Source organism: Palaemon carinicauda, chromosome 28, assembly GCF_036898095.1.
Source record: "Palaemon carinicauda isolate YSFRI2023 chromosome 28, ASM3689809v2, whole genome shotgun sequence".
Lineage (NCBI taxonomy): Eukaryota > Metazoa > Arthropoda > Malacostraca > Decapoda > Palaemonidae > Palaemon > Palaemon carinicauda.
Genome location: NC_090752.1, coordinates 45,949,533 through 45,970,782, shown reverse-complemented (window position 1 = coordinate 45,970,782; position 21,250 = coordinate 45,949,533). Strand labels below are relative to the sequence as shown.

Below are 21,250 nucleotides of genomic sequence, written 5' to 3'. Positions count from 1 at the left end.
TACTGAGTGGTTCTTGCAGAACACTAGGGTTGTGGCAAGACCATGGATATCATGTGATCTAGGGGTGCCCCTGGCACCGCTTCCTCTGAGGATCTATATGCTCTCATGATAGTTTCCGTTACCAAAAAGAAAATAGTATTTCTGGACACTTTTTGGAGTGACCTGTGGTCACAAATAAGTTATAAATTTGAGGTCTAAGATAAGCAGTTCTCTTCAAATTTTTTGGACTGCTCTTACGAGACAGAGTAACAGATTATCCATGTCATTAGTTACCTCTTTGACAGACAGAATAGAGGGGGTTCCATTCGCATATGAGTTATGAGAAGTGGATGCACAATCTGAGCATGCGTAATCATGTGACAAGCAAGCATAGCTATCACATAGAGGAATGTACCATCACGCAATGAAATTGCAGCGAGTGTCGTGTCATCATGAGGACCCAGCAATATGAACACATTTGTTGTCCTGAACATCCCGCGGGGGCGTATTCTCATGTGTAAGGATATCAGTGTGTTAAGTGACGTCATCGTGTGTACGGATACCAGTGGGTTAAGTGACATCATCATGCAAAGGAATAGCGGTGTGTACATACTTGTTGGTCTGAACGTATGTCTGAGCTGAACCATGAATGGACAAAACTCGAAGGATTAATAACAGTTTTGCTACAATCAATCTCCTAGCGGGTGGCTCGGAAGGAGAGGACGCACATGATTTGGAACAACTTGGCTTCGCTAAAGTTGTGGATGTGGACACAGCGGTCCAACAACCTCAAAATAACCTACGTCTCCAAATCTTTGGAGAAGAGTGGTACCGAGGACCACTGGGGTTACAAGGCAAGCTTGGTAGGGATCCTCCAATAAGAAAGCTTCTGTACGCAGGGAAATGGCAGTCTTGACTTTTGGGTTCCGTGTACGGGAACAGGGGGAGATTTTCCATGCTTGTAAAAGAGATACCTCAAACAGCAAAGTCGTTCCTGGGATAGGATCTGGCTCAGGGAGCACAGCGTAATTAGCCAAAGTATCAGACACAAGCATCAACTCGGGATCATCATGCACAATCTCATTACTGGGTGATAATACATTAACAAAATTGTAATCGTCAACAAATACATAATGGCCAGGAGCCTTGGAGGGCTCCGACAACTAAGGAGAGTGGGGGATTACTTTCGATGCACAAATGAGCTTGCGCTTCTTGCCATTGCTAGAAGAAGACGAGGAAGGAGAACGATCTCTCTTGGCTCATTTCTTGTGTTAAGAATGAAACGATGTCTCTCCCACTGGGAGGATGGGCACTGCTTACAGCACTCACATGGGGATTCCATGGGACATCTGTTGCCACAGCATAAGGAGCAAACTGGATGCAGGTCAACATCAACCCAGCTAATGGAGGTGCCCTTGGGGCACCCGTCACAGCCAGGGCACAAACACATAACCCCAGAAGAACTAGCCATATCACACACTTTCCTAACAAAATAATGAAAGCGCCATTACTGACATTCATAAAGTAAAAGCAATCAACACTAAGTACTACATGGGTAATGCGTGGATATAAAGTCCTGATCATGAAAGAGAGGAGTGACTACCTCCTCTAGGCACAATGGCCATGAGATATGTGGTGTAAGCCATTTAAGCAAAGCATAGCGCCACCTTAAAGTGGTGATGTCTAGCAACCTATTATGATGTAATTAACTTTTTTTTTTCTTTTTTATATTTTCTGGTCGTAGAAAACAAAACTAGGAGTAACTCATTCAAATGACTCGGAAGTTTGTATCTATGCAGGAATACAGTAAATAGGTTTTTCCTTTGTCAAACCCCCTTTTTTAGAAAATTATCATTTATCCTTTGTATGGACATAAATTCTTTATCAAGAAAAGGGTACTCAGTGGCCATCATTATCAACTCGATTAGGTTCTTTAAAATTACAGAATTATAGCCCACATCTCCACACATAATAAATAGCAATTTTTCCTACTTGAAATCTTCAATTTCTGTTTATTGTTTTCATAGGATAACCTAATTTGGAGAAGAGAAAGTACGATATTTACATACCTGTGTACGATCCAGGGAATCCCAGGAGCCAGACTCTTTAATACCAGGACTAATGATCCTGGATAACACCATGACATTTTCTGTACATTTAAGAAGAATCTGCAAAATATATATATACAATATTTAAGGCTCTCATACATTTACATAAGTTAATAATTTACCCTTTAACAAGCAAAACTTTAGTTATTCATATTAGTGTTTTATCATGATTTAATCGTTCAAACTAGTATGACTACAGTTCCAATAGAAACAGTTTACATAAGAGGGAATAAATAATAAACCAAAGTACTTACACTAGTAAAACTAGAATGGCTAAAAATCATTTGACCACAATCTATAAAATCTGCATGTTGAAACCTTACAACACTTATTCCCTCATAACCTTACACACTCATAAACTGACAAGTCTTTGTCAAAGGAAGGCAAAAGTAGCACGAACAATAGTAGACCATTATCATAGCTTTCAATGAGTGGCTTTTTGAAGTGTTCTTTACTTGCTTTGTAAAAAAAAAAAAAATTGAAAACCCAAAGATAAACCAAGTCTAAAGAGACTAAAACCATAAGGATTATATTTCCTAAAAATTCTTACTTTGGAGTTTTGTCATACTACAGCTAAATTACAGAAACAAAGTTTATAATGGTATTAAAAATTACATACTACTTTTAAGAATAAACTATCTGTAAAAATACTCCCACAAGCCATGCTCAATTCAACTTAATTGAGTACTAAAGAGTCTTCTACAGTAGTCTGTGAAAGCTTGAAAGATGTTCATTGCAAATAATATGCTCCCAGACCACTTGCAAAATTCCTATAGAATCCTCAAATTGTCCTACGCAGAAATATTTAAACTTCTTAAACATAAAAAGTTAAACCTACTTCAATTTTGTACAGTATCTCAAATGAGCACCTGAGAAATGGCTGCATAAACTGTATGAGGTAGAAGTGGTGGTGTACAGAGATGAGGCATGCACATAGGTCCTCCACAGGGTTCTCCAGCTGTAACCTGTCCTGGCGCATCTTGTAACCCAGATAAGAGTGCCTTCGTGCCTAGATAGCGCCGCATGAGCAAGCCCTAGAAGAAACTTGCAAGTTAAGAGTGAAATATATACAATACAATAAGAGAATTAAATAAAATCAAAATCCTGACAAAAGAAGATAAGTATAAACTTAAAAATTATATAAAAAGAGTACTGTATCATAAAAGGGTTAGAGAAAGAGAGGCTTTGTGGTAAATTAGGATACACAAAGGGCACCTAAAGAAGAAAGTCTTAAAACTATAGCAGATAGGTAAATATGAGGATAAAGGCTTCAAGGCAGGTGGCAAACGTCAAGGAAAAATGTTGGGAGGAATAAAATCAGAATCTCAACATAGTAGAACGAAATAAAAAAAATAGCTTTAAAAATATGAAAAAAATATAAAATTAGTTAAATATAGAGGGACCAAAAGAGAAAATAACTTTTGATGCAGTTTAAAATTAAAATGGCCCTCAAGAAGATGAAAAAGCCCTTGAATTATAAATAATTACAAGCAACTTAAGAGTGGCAAGGGATCCTATCATTCAAGAGCTTACTAGTGTATGAAAACCTGATTAAAGAAAAAGATTGACTCTGAAGAATGGAAAAAATCTAACAAATATGTCATACAAATGTAAAACGCTTGCATTGCAATTAAAAAAATTACAGAGTAATAAGACTTCTTAAACATGCGATGAAAATATTAAAAAAAAAGGTGCTAGAGGAAAAGCAAGGGGTACCACAAAGCTTCCTTAGTACATCCAGACTGAAGGTTATGACAGGGATATCAGATAAGTTTAAAAAAAATGGAGTAAACTAAGGAGTTGATCACATTAATGGAGGAAGCTACAAAGTCAGACAAGAAAGGGGACCCCACTTGGAGCTGCTGTGGAAGAGTGGAATGGAGACAAGAAAATTGACAATCATTAGAAATAAAAAAAAAGGTAACGGTAACTGGGAAGGAACCAAATGAAAAACTACAATAAGATAAGTGGCCATGCAGTGGCAGTTGGAAATGTGCGTGGAGGAACTCGGTCCAGTAGGGTTTAATCAATGTAATAGATAGTATCACAAGAGGTGCTCTGGATTACAAAATCTACATGGAGTAAGAGATTTCAAGTTCCAAAAAAGTAAGCGAAGATTGAGAAGATAAAAATAGTTGAGAACATCCTGTTGTAATAGATGGACTAGACTTACAAGGATGTATAGTATTTGTTATCTTTGAGTCACTCTGGACCACTTCTGTTATCTTTGAGTCACTCTGGACTGTGAAGCAAAGTTGAGTAAGTAGTAAGAGTGGCAGCAAAAGGAATGAAATAAAAGAAGATTCGCAATCTGCTGGTGGAAAAAGTCCCATTGACAGAGATAGCCAAGATTTATGATGTATACATAAGGCCTGTATTTTTCCATGCACCAGAAACAATAGGAACTGACAAAGTAAATGGAAGAGATTTTGGGAAGCCACAACCTTAAAATGTTGAGGAGGACATCATCATCTCTTCCTACTCCCATTGACGCAAAGGGCCTCGGTTAGATTTCGCCAGTCATCTCTATTTTGAGCTTATAAATCAATACTTCTCCATTCACAGTGGGAAAATAATATTACAAAATAAAATTTTTGCAGAGATGATGATACAAACACGCTGGAAAAATGGCTTTGAACTTAAAAGACAGATGATACAGACATGTGATGAGAAGGGATAATAAAAGGTTAAATGATCAGTCAATATGAAGGTGGCAGGACAAAAACACAAAGGAAAATCTAGCATATTGTGAAAAAAGATTGTAGATGAACATCTAGCCCTGATGGAACTTAAGGAAGACAGCATATAAAACAAAAGAAAATGGAGAGAAATAATTTCATGTCTAGGCATATCAAGGGGAGAGCCGACTGAAAACAATTTATAAATGATGATGACATTAAGTTTAAGAAGTAAAATATGCATCCCGACAAGCAGTAAGTGAACTAAATGTAAAAAAATAAGGTAGAAACTCTTTGAAAAAATATAGTACAGTTCCTAGATGAGCACCCCACCCTTGGTGAGAAGCCTCTGAGAACAGGAGAAATTGCGGAGGAGCCTGAAGGGGCTTTCCTGCTAACAGTTTCTCCTTACTTAACTACCAAAGGAGTCCTTTATCACCTCCTGTGATATTAACAGCAGAGTTTCAGGGTGGTCTAATGTCTGTGACCACTGGCTCTTCAAAGCCCACTGAATTGAGCAAAGATGTATTCTCCCAAAGGGGAAGAGTTTCTCCAACGAGGAGAGATAGCCTAGCAGCTTCTGCCAAGAGTGGGCAGGAAGAGGATTCCCTTTTAAAAAGGTTACTATTTCTCTAAATCCTGAAATTTTGCCGGCATATAGAAAAGCTCTGGCTTGAACCAAGTCTATGTCCATGCCTAGGTACCTGTTGGACTGTTGGGGGATGAGACTGGACTTCTCCAGGTTCAGCTGGGTCCCTAACTCCTTGCACAGATCTAGGAATAGATCTTTGTGCCTTAACAGGGAAGCTTGGAATTCTGCTAGGAGGAGCCAGTCGTCCAGGTAATTCAAAAGTCTGATACCCATATCATGAGCCCAAGCTGAGACAAAGGTTAAGGCTTTGGTGAAGATCTAAGGCCAAAGCACAGCACCCTAAACTGAAATATTTTGCCTAGAAAAGAAAACCTTAGGTACTTCCTTGAAGCAGGATAGATGGAGACATGAAAGTAGGTGTCTTTCAGGTCTATGGTCAGAAGGAAATCGCTCTCCCTGATCATGGCCGGGAGAACAGTGGCTGTAGACTCCATTTTGAACTTTGTAGCACAAAAAGATTCAAATTGGAGAAGTCTATGATGGGTCTCCAACCTTCCGTCAGCTTCTCTACCAGAAATAGATTGCCAAGGAAGCCTGGAGAGTCGCTTAAGACTTCCTCAACGACTCCTTTAGTCAACAATTTGGAGAATTCCTATAATAAGAGTAGGTCTTTTATTGAGCCTTTCATATAAAATTGTTGGATTGTCAGAGTCCTGGTCAGAGGTGGCAGACAGGCTATGAAAGGGACTCGATATCCTGAAGAGAGGACTTCTACTGTCCAAGGGTCAGCCACATTTGCCTAAAGCTTTGTAGGCATCCCCCAACTGCTGATAAGCTGGGAGACATACCCTCCTTAGTAGGAACCTCTGCAACTGCACAATTTTCGTCCGAAGGGATGTCCTCTCCAACGAAAGGTAGGTCTGGGGGCTTGCCTCCTGGGCTGTTACACACATGTTGGAGGTAAGTTGTCTTTGCTGCAGAACTGGTTTAAAAGACAAGTTCATTAGCTGTTGCTGAGGGAGCAGGCAACCTTGGTACCACCACCCTTCTTATCATTGGAACTTGTCTGAACCTCTCCACCTTCTCTATAGCCGTAGCTACATCTGAGGGAGTGAAAAAGAGAAAGGGAACTTACTAAGTTCAAATTTCTCAGGGATAATGCATCCCTGAGACAAATGTCTAGAGCATCTGCCTGAGAGTGTCACGTCTCTTTAGAATGCAGTTACCCCATAGGTAAACCTTCTGATGTAAAAAGAATTCTATAGCTTTAGCCCCAGATCTAGATAATTCATCAAACTGCTTAAGGGTGTGTTCTTCCCTTAAGTTTTGTCACCACAAAGCAGGAAACTGCTCCAGACCAGTGGTCTAGCCAGGATTGCAGACTTAGCTGCTACCTCCATGTTTGCCATTTCAGGACCAAAAATAATGGAGGGGAGGTTGGACAATTTATCAACTAGTATCGATGGAACCAGATTAGCAATATCAGCATCAACAAGGAATGGGTTCTGAAATGCGCCAGTGTAGGTAAAAATGTCTCTGGTGTACAGGTTAATGGCAGTAGCTTTGAGGACCTAATGGCCTGAAGTGAAATTTCTGATGCTAAGACTTGAATATTAAGTAAGTCTTAAGTAAAGTATCTTTAGTCTGGTTAGAAAGCGCCACATCAAACCTGTGTCTGAGGCTTTGAGATTGTGGGAAGATTGAGTCAATACCACACTGTCTGTTAGCAATTTGCATGTGATGAGGCTCATCCAGTCCATCTAATCGATGGCGTAAGAGTTAGACTCTCTCAGAGCTCTATTTACAAAGAGAGAGAGAGAATTCTCTGTATGCTGCCACAAAGAGCACCTACGGCGTGAGCCTCGTCTACGACGTAACGATAATCCTCTCATCTGTGTTAGATAGAGTTGTGACTTGTAGGAACGGGAGAAAAGCTCCTTGCCCCTTATCCGTCCTCTGTACCTACAAAAAATGGTCTGAAACAAAGTGTCATTCCGTAGAACACGTGATCTGTGAAGCATTAGTAACATTACGCCAAGAGCTAGTGTGTGGCTGATCATGAAAATTAATGGCTTTGCTATCAGCGTAAGACATAGGTTTGCCATTTGCGTAACTCAAGGCTTTGTCCTCATGAGTCTTAGCCGGATGTTTATAAAACTCTGAGGGAACTTTGAAATAGTGGGGTGCCAATCTACAAAAATCCTGGAGTGCGTTGTGAGGTTCTGGTTGGAACATGTTGTGCATTAGCATTGTTACGTTGCGGAGGGATACCCTCACGCATTAAGATGGCGGCGCGTTTCGTGACATCATGATGTTTTGGAAAGACAACCCGTTTGGACTTGTTGGCCTACTCAATCTGTAGAGGAGTTGCCTCACATGTAGGGATGGTGGCACATAAAGTGACGTCATCACGCTTAGACACAAAGGCACGTACTGTACAGATTTGTTATTCTAAACGTTCTGCCTTGCAGAATTGTTAATACATAAAATTCTGGGACTTAAAGGAGGGTTTGTTACACTCGACTTCACAGCACTATTAGGCTTGAAAGAAAGAAATTTTTAGAGCAGCTTGGCGTTGCTATGTCTTGGAGAGTGGACACAGCCGAAGCAGTTCGATCACCTTCGTAATAAAGCTATGACATGTCTTATGACGCATCCTGGGAACTCTTTAGAGGAGATCGTTGCCAAGCACCCCTGGGCGTACGAGGCAATCCTTGCTTGTTTATGTGAGCTGGAGATGGGTAATAAGGGTTTTGTAATAAGGCTGCTTTGGTATGGAGGGAAATGGCAGGTTCTACTTTAAGGTTCCGATAGGAGTGAGGAGAACTTTCAAGGCTCTGATTGGAAAAATTTCCAAGAGTGGAAAGATCTTATCCTTGTAATCTGACATGTAAGGTTCTCCACTCAACACACTCTTAGGGGGTGAGGGAGATCTAAGCAAAACAGGGTAATCAAGGAATGAAGGTACTGATATTGGATCCGGCTCAGGAAGCGAAGCGGCCATAGCTAGAGGATCCACTACAAGAACTGGTTCAAGTTCATATTGTACATTATCAACACTAGGTGATAAAACATTTACAAATGTAGCCTCAGTGGGTTCCTGACATAAAGGACCTGGTTGGGAGATAACTTTTGCCGCAGAATTGATCTTTCATTTCTTGCCACTGCTTGCAGAAGACGAGGAAGGAGAACGATCTCTCATACATCGTTTCTTGCGACGAGAACGATATCTCTCTCACTGAGAGAATGGCCACTCCCTACAGAACTCACATGCTAATTCCACAAAACATATTTTACCATGGCAGGAAGGGCAAACCGGGTACGGATCAACATCTACCCAGCTCATGGAAGCACCACAAGGACGGCCATCACAGCCGGGGAATAAACACATAGAATTCAACTTACTAATCATAGCACATACACTCATAACTCAAAAATAATGATAGATATGCAAGTGACAGTGAATATGAAAGGCACCAAAGACACAAGCACTAAACACTATAGGGGTATATCTAGGGCGGGTGCGGATGCCTGATCGTAGAAAGGAAGAGAGGTACTTCCTCTTAGCTTCGTGACCAGGATTGTTGTGGAGAAGAGTCATGTGTAGGCGTTCTACGCCGCATGCGCGGTGGTTACCTAGTAACTTTGTACGATACAATCAAACCAATTTTCTTTGATTGTCTGCTTGTAGAGAAAATGAGACTACGAGTATCCCATATAAATCACTTGGAAGTTTATATTCGCATAGGAATAAACTTTATTTACAGCCAGCACAGTGGTCTAGTCAGATGACTCCTACCATAAAGTTTCCTACTGAAAATCCGCTCTTTTTGTCTCTTTTGCTTCCGCTCTAAAATAAAATTTGGTACTTATTTGCATATACTGTACATAAAAATTGGCTTATACTATTAACAATGATCTAAAAATAACCCTTTCCATTAATACAGGAGTTGATGATTAATACAGTACAGTACAGTAAATATGTTATTTTTATTAATAAAATAAATTTTTGAATATACTTACCCGATAATCATGTAGCTGTCAACTCCGTTGCCCGACAGAATTCTATGGAGGGATACGCCAGCTATCACAATACTAGAAGGGGGTGTATTTACCAGCGCCACCTGTGGCCAGGTACTCAAGTACTTCTTGTTGACACCTCCTCAATTATTCCTCGGTCCACTGGTTCTCTATGGGGAGGAAGGGAGGGTCGATTAAATCATGATTATCGGGTAAGTATATTCAAAAATTTATTTTATTAATAAAAATAACATTTTTCAATATTAAACTTACCCGATAATCATGTAGCTGATTCACACCCAGGGGGGTGGGTGAAAAACCAGTGTACAAGACTAAAGGATAGCTAAGTATCCCGTATTTCATATAATCAGTTATCCACAATAACAATGAAATAATAAGTACCTGGTAAGGAAGTCGACTTGAACCGTTACTCTGCCTTTAATAAGATCGTCTTCCTTACTGAGCGCAGCGTTCCTCTTGGGAGGCTGAATCAACTCAAAGGTGCTAAAGTATACAGGGCTGCAACCCATACTAAAGGACCTCATCACAACCTTTAACCTTGGCGCTTCTCAAGAAAGAATTGACCACCCGCCAAATCAACAAGGATGTGGAAGGCTTCTTAGCCGACCGTACAACCCATAAAAAGTATTCAAGAGAAAGGTTAAAAAGTTATGGGATTATGGGAATGTAGTGGCTGAGCCCTCGCCTACTACTGCATTCGTTGCTACGAATGGACCCAGGGTGTAGCAGTACTCGTAAAGAGACTGGACATCTTTGAGATAGAATGATGCGAACACTGACTTGCTTCTCCAATAGGTTGCATCCATAACACTCTGCAGAGAACGGTTCTGTTTGAAGGCCACTGAAGTAGCCACAGCTCTCACTTCATGTGTCCTTACCTTCAGCAAAGCAAGGTCTTCTTCCTTCAGATGAGAATTTGCTTCTCTAATCAGAAGCCTGATGTAGTAAGAAACTGAGTTCTTAGACATTGGTAGAGAAGGCTTCTTGATAGCACACCATAAGGCTTCTGATTGTCCTCGTAATGGTTTTGACCTTCTAAGATAGTACTTAAGAGCTCTAACTGGGCAAAGTACTCTCTCCAGTTCGTTCCCCACCATGTTGGACAGGCTTGGGATCTCGAACGACTTAGGCCAAGGACGGGAAGGAAGCTCGTTTTTAGCCAAAAAACCGAGCTGCAAGGAACATGTAGCCGTTTCAGATGTGAAACCTATGTTCCTGCTGAAGGCGTGGATCTCACTTACTCTTTTACCTGTTGCTAAGCACACGAGGAAAAGAGTTTTTAATGCGAGGTCCTTAAAAGAGGCTGATTGGAGCGGTTCAAATCCTGATGACATTAGGAACCTTAGGACCACGTCTAGATTCCAGCCTGGAGTGGACAACCGACGTTCCTTTGAGGTCTCAAAAGACCTAAGGAGGTCCTGTAGATCTTTGTTGGAGGAAAGATCCAAGCCTCTGTGGCGGAAAACCGCTGCCAACATACTTCTGTAACCCTTGATCGTAGGAGCTGATAGGGATCTTACGTTCCTTAGATGTAACAGGAAGTCAGCAATCTGGGTTACAGTGGTACTGGTTGAGGAAACTGCATTGGCCTTGCACCAGCTTCGGAAGACTTCCCATTAAGACTGATAGACTCTGAGAGTGGATGTCGTCCTTGCTCTGGCAATCGCTCTGGCTGCCTCCTTCGAAAAGCCTCTAGCTCTTGAGAGTCTTTCGATAGTCTGAAGGCAGTCAGACGAAGAGCGTGGAGGTTTGGGTGTACCTTCTTTACGTGAGGTTGACGCAGAAGGTCCACTCTAGGAGGAAGAGTCCTGGGAACGTCGACCAGCCATTGCAGTACCTCGGTGAACCATTCTCTCGCGGGCCAGAGGGGAGCAACCAACGTCAGCCGTGTCCCTTTGTGAGAGGCGAACTTCTGAAGTACCCTGTTGACAATCTTGAACGGCGGGAATGCATACAGGTCGAGATGGGACCAATCCAGCAGAAAGGCATCCACGCGAACTGCTGCTGGGTCTGGAATCGGAGAACAATACAAGAGGAGCCTCTTGGTCATCGAGGTAGCGAATAGATCTATGGTTGGCTGACCCCACAGGGCCCAAAGTCTGCTGCAAACATTCTTGTGAAGGGTCCACTCTGTGGGGAAGACCTGACCCTTCCGGCTGAGGCGATCTGCCATGACATTCATATCGCCCTGAATGAGCCTCGTTACCAGCGTGAGCTTTCGATCTTTTGACCAAATGAGGAGGTCCCTTGCGATCTCGAACAACTTCCTCGAATGAGTCCCTCCCTGCTTGGAGATGTAAGCCAAGGCTGTGGTGTAGTCGGAGTTCACCTCCACCACCTTGTTAAGCTGGAGGGACTTGAAGTTTATCAAGGCCAGATGAACTGCCAACAACTCCTTGCAATAGATGTGAAGTGTCCTTTGCTCCTGATTCCATGTTCCCGAGCATTCCTGTCCGTCCAGTGTCGCACCCCAGCCCGTGTCCGATGCGTCCGAGAAGAGACGGTGGTCGGGGGTCTGAACAGCCAATGGTAGACCTTCCTTGAGAAGAATGCTGTTCTTCCACCACGTTAGAGTAGACCTCATCTCTTCGGAAACAGGAACTGAGCCCTTCTCTAGCGTCATGTCCTTTATCCAGTGAGCAGCTAGATGATACTGAAGGGGGCGGAGGTGGAGTCTCCCTAACTCGATGAACAGGGCCAGCGATGAAAGTGTCCCTGTTAGACTCATCCACTGCCTGACTAAGCATCGGTTCCTTCTCAGCATGCTCTGGATGCATTCTAGGGCTTGGAAGATCCTTGGGGCCGACGGACAAGTCCGAAAAGCTCGACTCTGAAGATCCATACCCAAGGAGACAATGGTCTGGGATGGAACGAGCTGAGACTCCTCAAAATTGACCAGGAGGCCCAGTTCCTTGGTCAGATCCATAGTCCATTGAAAATCTCCAGACAGCGACGACTTGTGGGAGCTCTTAAAAGCCAGTCGTCTGACGGAGCCGGACACAAGATCATGATACTGCTGCACAGTCTGTAAACTGTCAATCATGGGCAAGCGAGGAAGTACAGTGACAACCCGAATCTGTCTAGACTGTCTGGGTAGTACAGACAACTCCTTAACGGGTTGCTGAGGTTGCCGCACTGCGTCACAACAAGTCCCTTCTGTTGGTTGTTGAACGTCTTCCCCGTGACACATTGACTCCGTAAACAAAAAATCCTCTAACAAGGACTAAGCTTGGACTGCATGTCATGCAACACAGCTCAAGGTCTATGGGAGCAGGTGTGGTAACAGACGGGATTAGCGGCTGAAGTGGAACCATTACCTTCCCTGTAAGCATGTTATGCTTAAATAAAAGTCCATAAGAGGTTATGCAGCTAAAGGCTCCCTCCAAATGACAGAGTCCTCAAGGGAATATCAGAAGGAGGGAGAAAAGAACTTTCTCATCTACAGGGACCTTATCCTAGAAAAGCTAAGTTCTCTGAGTGAGGGTTCACTGGTGCAAAAGCAGCAGACTAGAAGGCAACGTTATGAAACTGCTTGACAGTCTAGTGAGTTGGCAACAACCCAAGATGTGTTGAGAAGCATGCGGTAAGGTATGCAGAGCATGATGGATGCAGAGTATGCTGTATGCAGAGCATGCTGTATGTAGAGCATGTTGTATGCAGAGCATGCTGAATGCAGAGCATGCTGTATGCAGAGCATGTTGTATGCAGAGCATGCTGAATGCAGAGCATGCTGTATGCTGAGCATGTAGTAAGCAGAGCCTGCTGTAAGCAGAGCCTGCTGTAAGGAAAGCAGAGCGTGTGCATGGCGTTTAACATTTCTCAGAAATTCCATGACCAGTGCTAGAGTGCTTTATGCATGCTTGCATGGGGTTTAAACCATGGTATGAAAATGAGGTAAGGTATGCTGAACAGCAGAGTCAGAACGAGCTGGAACAACAATAGTTGTGGTTTCCTCTTCAAGACTCCGATGAGGGAACACCTGAGGCTCAGTCTGCAAAGGCTGAATAAAAGACAAGCAGAAGGAAGGCGCATGGGTGGAGGAGGCTGACTCCTAGCATGAGTGGTTGAACCCAAGGGTTGCGCTTGCTGAGCGGTTGGCGGAAGCGGAGTAGCAAGTTCCAGTTCCTGTGGTGTGAGCGGAGCGCGATGAGGAAGAGGCTGCGCAGAACAAGGTAAATGTCTCGCAAGCTGAGGCTCCTGAGGCGCAAGGCTAAGGTGTTGTGGTGCTTGCCTTGTGGAGGGTTGAGCTCGCTGCAGCGAGAGCTGAGGAGACTGACTCATGGACGGGAGAGGTTGTTGTACCTCAACCGAGTGTTGCATCACTGGTGGAGCAGCAAGTGGAGGCGGAGGAAGAGAGGTATAATCCTCCTGATCCCAATGTAAAGGTTGCCTTAAGGAAGGCGGAGGCTGAACACCACAGGGAACAGCAAACTCAGCACGTGGCTCAACATCGTACGCCTGGCAGGTGGAACTGCTGGCAGGTGGTACTGCGATCAGGCGGAGCGAGTGTAGGTGGAGGGAGTGTAGGCGGAGGCGGAGGAGCAACACTCTCAGCCCGACACTCACGCATCAAGTCCGAAAGCTGTGCTTGCATGGACTGTAGTAGAGTCCACAACATCGTACGCCTGGCAGATGGTACTGTGATCAGGCGGAGCGAGTGTAGGTGGAGGGAGTGTAGGTGGAGGCGGAGGAGCAACACTCTCAGCCCGACACTCACGCATCAAGTCCGAAAGCTGTGCTTGCATGGACTGTAGAAGAGTTCACAACATCGTACGCCTGGCAGGTGGTACTGTGATCAGGCGGAGCGATCATAGGCGGGGGGGGGAGTGTAGGCGGAGGCGGAGGCGCAACACTCTCAGCCCGACACTCACGCATCAAGACCGAAAGTTGTGACTGTATGGACTGCAGTAGAGTTAACTTGGGGTCGGCAGACACTAAGTTCTGCTGAGGTAAAGCCTTAACAGCAGAGATCTGTTGTGGCAGAACCTTACTCCTCTTAGGCGGAGTGTAATCAACTGATGACTGAGGAGAGTCAGAGCTAACCCAATGACTGCATTCGGGTTGTGAACTTTAACTTCGTACGTCTGGCATAGGTCTGGACTTAACGTTTAAGAGGTCTTGAGACCTGAGACCAGCGTTACTCTGCCTTTATTTTCTCCCCTAATCTCTTCTGCAGACGAGCAAAATAAGGGCTCAATCGTCTGCGGGTGGGAGTGACGGTCTCGGTAAGACACGCCCACAACCACCGAGAATACTTCTGTGCGCCGATCAAGGCCTGCTGAACCCTTATGCCCTTCGACATTGCTTCTCCCCTGGGCTTGGGAGCTTGCAAGAGGTCCCGGACTGGGAGGACGACTGGCGCGCACAAAAGTACCCTCACGCACTAATCACTTATCACTTTGATTTCTGTTTGCACTTATTTCACTGAACTCGAAACTTTAAGTGGTTTGTACCTGAAATACGCAATTCTATCCTTTCTCAAAGTTAGTAATTGCGAAAACAGAATTACAATGTAACAGAAAAATCTAATGAAAGATAATTCAGTGGTTGGAAAGAGACTAAACACTAGATCACTCTAGAAACGTTTAGTTTCTTCCCCTAAAGAGACTAGGGAGAAGAGCAAAAACGATAACGACGTTACTCGTACGCCTGGCAGGCTTGAATGAAACGTTTATCCTCTTTCTCCCTCCGTCTCTATCTCTCTCTCTCTCTCTCTCTCTCTCTTGACTTAGAACCTGAGAGAAGAGCCCAATCATATATATCGTTAAAACATATTATTGTTAAAGGAAAAAAACTGAAAAGTTCCTTTATTAGGATCAAAACCATTAAGTTAAGAAAGAATGAACAAAACGCTAGACACGGTTACTCTTACTGCAACGTGAAACCGTGAACATTCTTTCTCTATCGTAACGATAGAGTGCAAGTTGAACGTTCTGAACGTCAACAACTGCAGAGACAAAACAAAACGTTAGTTCAACTTTGAAAACAGTACGAGACTGTCAAAGAAAATCTTTCAAACTCTGTGGCGGAAATAGCATAATATGTTAACAGGTAAAACCGAAATGACGGGCTCAAAGTTTATTAACTTCGGTAAAAGACCGCCTACTATTAGGAAGGTCGAATATAAACAATTATAAAAATTAATTTTAATGAGTTTATAATAAAAGGAAGTTAATCGAAGAGGCCTATAAGAGGCGGAGAGATATAAAATAAATCTATAACTTTTGTTAAGCAAAATTAAGAAAGAGAGTCTATACTCTCTTAGACACCAACACTTCTCTAAGGGAAGGGTCGGCCATTGAAAGGTGAACGAGAGTTCATACTCTCTCGTCACCATAATTAATCAAATTAATTCCAAAAGCTAACTAAGCTAATATAGAAGTTTCCAGTAAAGCGACAGCCGAAATCAAAGAGAAATACTTCACCAAAGTCGTGAAAATACTCCAAGAACATAAGCGTATCCCAGAACGTCTTGCCGGAAGCACGACAGAGGAATAATTGAGGAGGTGTCAACAAGAAGTACTTGAGTACCTGGCCACAGGTGGCGCTGGTAAATACACCCCCTTCTAGTATTGTGATAGCTGGCGTATCCCTCCATAGAATTCTGTCGGGCAACGGAGTTGACAGCTACATGATTATCGGGTAAGTTTAATATTGAAAAATTTTCTATTTCTTGAAAAGAAACTTTCTTCTTGTGCTCAATAAATTAACTGAATCTGGATATAACTCAGAACCTCGCTTTTATTTTTTAGCCTGCAAATAGATTCTAAACAAACTAAAATATAGCTGGCAGGTAATTATTTCAGAAGTACGGTACCTTGAAACATTAAAATGATGTTGGCATAGTTAACGAAAGTTACAGCTGTACAAAAACACATTTCACAGTAAATTTAACAATAACACATCAACCAGACATTGAATATATGGCTTCACAGTACTATTTTAATGAGAAAAAGTTCTATTCTCAAGGGGAAAATGTTATAACTAACACTTACCCTAACAAGCAATGAAAACTGGGGCTGTGGCCTACTTGCTGCTGTGAGCAATGTAAGATATACTGCAGCATTATCTCCAACATATCTCAAAGAAGACTTTCCTTTAGGAAAGAGAATGGGATTCAAGAAACTCAACCAATTAGGAGTCGATTCAATGCTTGTTCTAGACTCAGGATAACCCGTTCGTTTCACTGCATTGTCGAAACCTTTGTGGAATACCTAGAAGAAACAGAAAAAAGAACGGAACATTAAAATTTTTAATCCTTTTCTATACAAAACCAAAATAAAATTTACATAAACAGTTACAAACCAAAGTTTAGACTATCATAAAAACTAGTACTGTATACAGTATTCAACACTTGTATACCCCTGCATGCGGTTACTATCTCTTTGACAGCATTTCATCTTTTGTGTGTATGATACATACATACATTTTAAACTTTCCCTGTTATATATGATATTATGATGATGTACATATCCTATATAAGACTGAATTTAATAAATAATGTAAAAAATAAAATTGACACCTTAAAAATAGCAGACTTTTTGCATGTATCATCCATCATAATCTTTTTAAAAGACAAACTAGAAGTGAAACTCAGTAAAAAAATTACCTTTGGGCTCATAATTTCATTAGCTTGGATAAGTAAGTAATAAGCTGGCAACAATGGCAAGGTCAGATGGTAATCTGCAATACTGTTTTCAGTCATTATATATCCAAAAATTCAGAGATTTATGAATCTGGGCTATAAAGCCCTATGCTTGAGCCTGTGTAGTCATTTAATGATTAAGTGTAATGGGAGGGGTAAACTATGAAGTACTGTAAAAAAAAACTGGACAGAAAGGAAGAAGCATCTGAGGTAAAGCACTGTAGAAGGATATTAATTAAATGCAGCCAAGAGCCGAAGAAACACTACAAAGACCCTTAAGTAACGCACTGAACTATGAAGAATTTACTGAAATAATCATCATATTATAAACCACTAAAACACAACCAATTGTTGTATTAGACTTGATGAAGGGAATAATAGAATTAAGAGACTGACTCTTCCAAACACACCACACTGTCATCCTAAGGGAGATTTTGGAAAATGTTTCATAAGTTCGGCTTCGACAGGCAAGTCAGGATCATACCTAAGAACCTTTATTTGTACCTATTTTGCTCATGTGTTTTAATCCACAAAAGAAAAAAAAATCTCCCACCAAACGAGTTGTACAAGAATATATTTTCTTTTTCTCTTTTTACTAAGATGGTTAATTAACATATAGATCATCAAAGATGTGGCAAAGGAGGCAACTTATTATACTCAAGATGTGGTACAGAAGTAGTCTTTTTATTATTTTTTACAAAAATCATTGAGAAGCTGAGCAGTACAAAGTGCGATGCATCTTGCCCCCCAAAAAACTATTGCTGGACACTAATTTTTTACACCTTGTGAATATTAAAAAAAAATGTCACTCAAAGCATTAACAAGGACTCCTGATAAATGTAATCATTATTCTTCTGCAGCTGTTTTCTCCCTATCACTCTGAGAAACAAGAAAATGGACGAAATAAAGCCTAACCAAGTAAAGACAGAGACTGATATCAATTCTTATATTGCAGATGATGCAAAGTACATGTCTCACATCTCCCTCTTACCAACCTTCCCTTAATTTCTCCCTGCCAAACATGATCCCTACAATTCTTCCCCTTCTTAAAATATCATAAACAGTGTAGCTGCAAGACCAAAATCCAGAGGTTTATACTATAGATAATGCACATGCCATGCCAAGGCTACCAAGAACTCTTATTCACATACCATAACCCCTTGGAGAAACACTGTCTACTCTATGCTATACTGCAGACATAGCTAAAAACTCTTTTGTGACGGGCCGAGAGAGGCTGTGACTCAAAAGGCAAGATGAAAGCAACTGAGTCACAGCCTCTCTCGGCACGGGTGTTCGGGTTACTACGGGGTCACCAATGTGACGGGTCAAGAGAGGCTGTGACTCAGTTGCTTTTATCTTGCCTTTGGAGTCACAGCCTCTCTTGGCCCATTACACTTTCTTCTTCATTTGAGTCACCTTTCTTCCAATCAGATTTTACTTTTTTGACTTCTGGTTTTGCCCCTCTCATAACTAGATATCTTATACAAACACACACACACATACCTATATATATATATATATATATATATATATATATATATATATATATATATATATATATATATATATATATACACTATAAATATATATATATATATATATATATATATATATATATATATATATATATATATATATATATATATATATATAAATATATATATATATATATATATATATATATATATATATATATATATATTATATATATATATATATATATATATATATATATATATATAATGTTATTTTCATTAGTAAAATAAATTTTTGAATATACTTACCCGATGATCATGTAGCTGTCAACTCCGTTGCCCGACAGAAATCTACGGTCGGGATACGCCAGCGATCGCTATCCAGGTGGGGGTGTACACAACAGCGCCATCTGTGAGTAGGTACTCAAGTACTTCTTGTCAACAAGAACTCAATTTTCTCCTCGGTCCACTGGTTCTCTATGGGGAGGAAGGGCGGGTTCTTAAATTCATGATCATCGGGTAAGTATATTCAAAAATTTATTTTACTAATGAAAATAACATTTTTCAATATTAATCTTACCCGATGATCATGTAGCTGATTCACACCCAGGGTGGTGGGTGGAGACCAGCATACATGTTAACAAAGAAGCTAAGTATCCCGTATTTCATTTTATCAGTTATTCAAAATAACAAACATAAAATAAATAAGTACCTGGTAAGGAAGTCGACTTGAACTATTACTCTGCCTTTTTTAAGTACGTCTTCCTTACTGAGCCTAGCGGTCCTCTTAGGATGCTGAACGACTCCTAGGTGCTGAAGTATAAAGGGCTGCAACCCATACTAAAGGACCTCATCACAACCTCTAACCTAGGCGCTTCTCAAGAAAGAATTTGACCACCCGCCAAATCAACCAGGATGCGGAAGGCTTCTTAGCCTTCCGTACAACCCAAAAAACAACAATAAAAAGTATTCAAGAGAAAGGTTAAAAAGGTTATGGGATTATGGGAATGTAGTGGCTGAGCCCTCACCTACTACTGCACTCGCTGCTACGAATGGTCCCAGGGTGTAGCAGTTCTCGTAAAGAGACTGGACATCTTTGAGATAGAATGATGCGAACACTGACTTGCTTCTCCAATAGGTTGCATCCATAACACTCTGCAGAGAACGGTTCTGTTTAAAGGCCACTGAAGTAGCAACAGCTCTCACTTCATGTGTCCTTACCTTCAGCAAAGCAAGGTCTTCTTCCTTCAGACGAGAATGTGCTTCTCTAATCAGAAGCCTGATGTAGTAAGAAACTGCGTTCTTAGACATCGGTAGAGAAGGCTTCTTGATAGCACACCATAAAGCTTCTGATTGTCCTCGTAATGGCTTTGACCTTCTTAAATAGTACCTAAGAGCTCTTACTGGGCAAAGTACTCTCTCTAGTTCGTTCCCCACCATGTTGGACAGGCTTGGGATCTCGAACGACTTAGGCCAAGGACGGGAAGGAAGCTCGTTTTTAGCCAAAAAACCGAGCTGCAAGGAACATGTAGCCGTTTCAGATGTAAAACCTATGTTCCTACTGAAGGCGTGGATCTCACTTACTCTTTTAGCTGTTGCTAAGCACACGAGGAAAAGAGTTTTTAATGTGAGGTCCTTAAAAGAGGCTGATTGGAGCGGTTCAAATCTTGATGACATTAGGAACCTTAAAACCACGTCTAGATTCCAGCCTGGAGTGGACAACTGACGTTCCTTTGAGGTCTCAAAAGACCTAAGGAGGTCCTGCAGATCTTTGTTGGTGGAAAGATCCAAGCCTCTGTGGCGGAATACCGCTGCCAACATACTTCTGTAACCCTTGATCGTAGGAGCTGATAGGGATCTTACGTTCCTTAGATGTAACAGGAAGTCAGCAATCTGGGTTACAGTGGTACTGGTTGAGGAAACTGCATTCGCCTTGCACCAGCTTCGGAAGACTTCCCATTTAGACTGATAGACTCTGAGAGTGGATGTCCTCCTTGCTCTGGCAATCGCTCTGGCTGCCTCCTTCGAAAAGCCTCTAGCTCTTGAGAGTCTTTCGATAGTCTGAAGGCAGTCAGACGAAGAGCGTGGAGGTTTGGGTGTACCTTCTTTATGTGAGGTTGACGCAGAAGGTCCACTCTTAGAGGAAGAGTCCTGGGAACGTCGACTAGCCATTGCAGTACCTCGGTGAACCATTCTCTCGCGGGCCAGAGGGGAGCAACCAACGTCAGCCGTGTCCCTTTGTGAGAGGCGAACTTCTGAAGTACCCTGTTGACAATCTTGAACGGCGGGAACGCATACAGGTCGAGATGGGACCAATCCAGCAGAAAAGCATCCACGTGAACTGCTGCTGGGTCTGGAATCGGAGAACAATACATCGGGAGCCTCTTGGTCATCGAGGTAGCGAATAGATCTATGGTTGGCTGACCCCACAGGGCCCATAGTCTGCTGCAAACATTCTTGTGAAGGGTCCACTCTGTGGGGATGACCTGACCCTTCCGGCTGAGGCGATCTGCCATGACATTCATATCGCCCTGAATGAACCTCGTTACCAGCGAAAGCTTTCGATCTTTTGACCAAATGAGGAGGTCCCTTGCGATCTCGAACAACTTCTTCGAATGAGTCCCTCCCTGCTTGGAGATGTAAGCCAAGGCTGTGGTGTTGTCGGAGTTCACCTCCACCACCTTGTTTAGCTGGAGGGACTTGAAGTTTATCAAGGCCAGATGAACTGCCAA

At 42.1% G+C, this 21,250-nt stretch overlaps 1 protein-coding gene across 1 annotated transcript in view; it reads right to left on the bottom strand.

The window, feature by feature from the left end:
• LOC137621556 (uncharacterized protein KIAA0825 homolog) overlaps nt 1-21,250 on the bottom strand; it is a 155,591-nt gene that overhangs the window by 70,851 nt on the left and 63,490 nt on the right. Inside the window, exons 5-7 of the mRNA XM_068351948.1 lie at nt 16,394-16,612; nt 2,957-3,121; nt 2,049-2,147 (exon numbers count right to left, since the gene is read on the bottom strand). Coding sequence (XP_068208049.1) covers nt 2,049-2,147; nt 2,957-3,121; nt 16,394-16,612 — 483 coding nt within the window. The remainder of the gene's footprint in view (nt 1-2,048; nt 2,148-2,956; nt 3,122-16,393; nt 16,613-21,250) is intronic.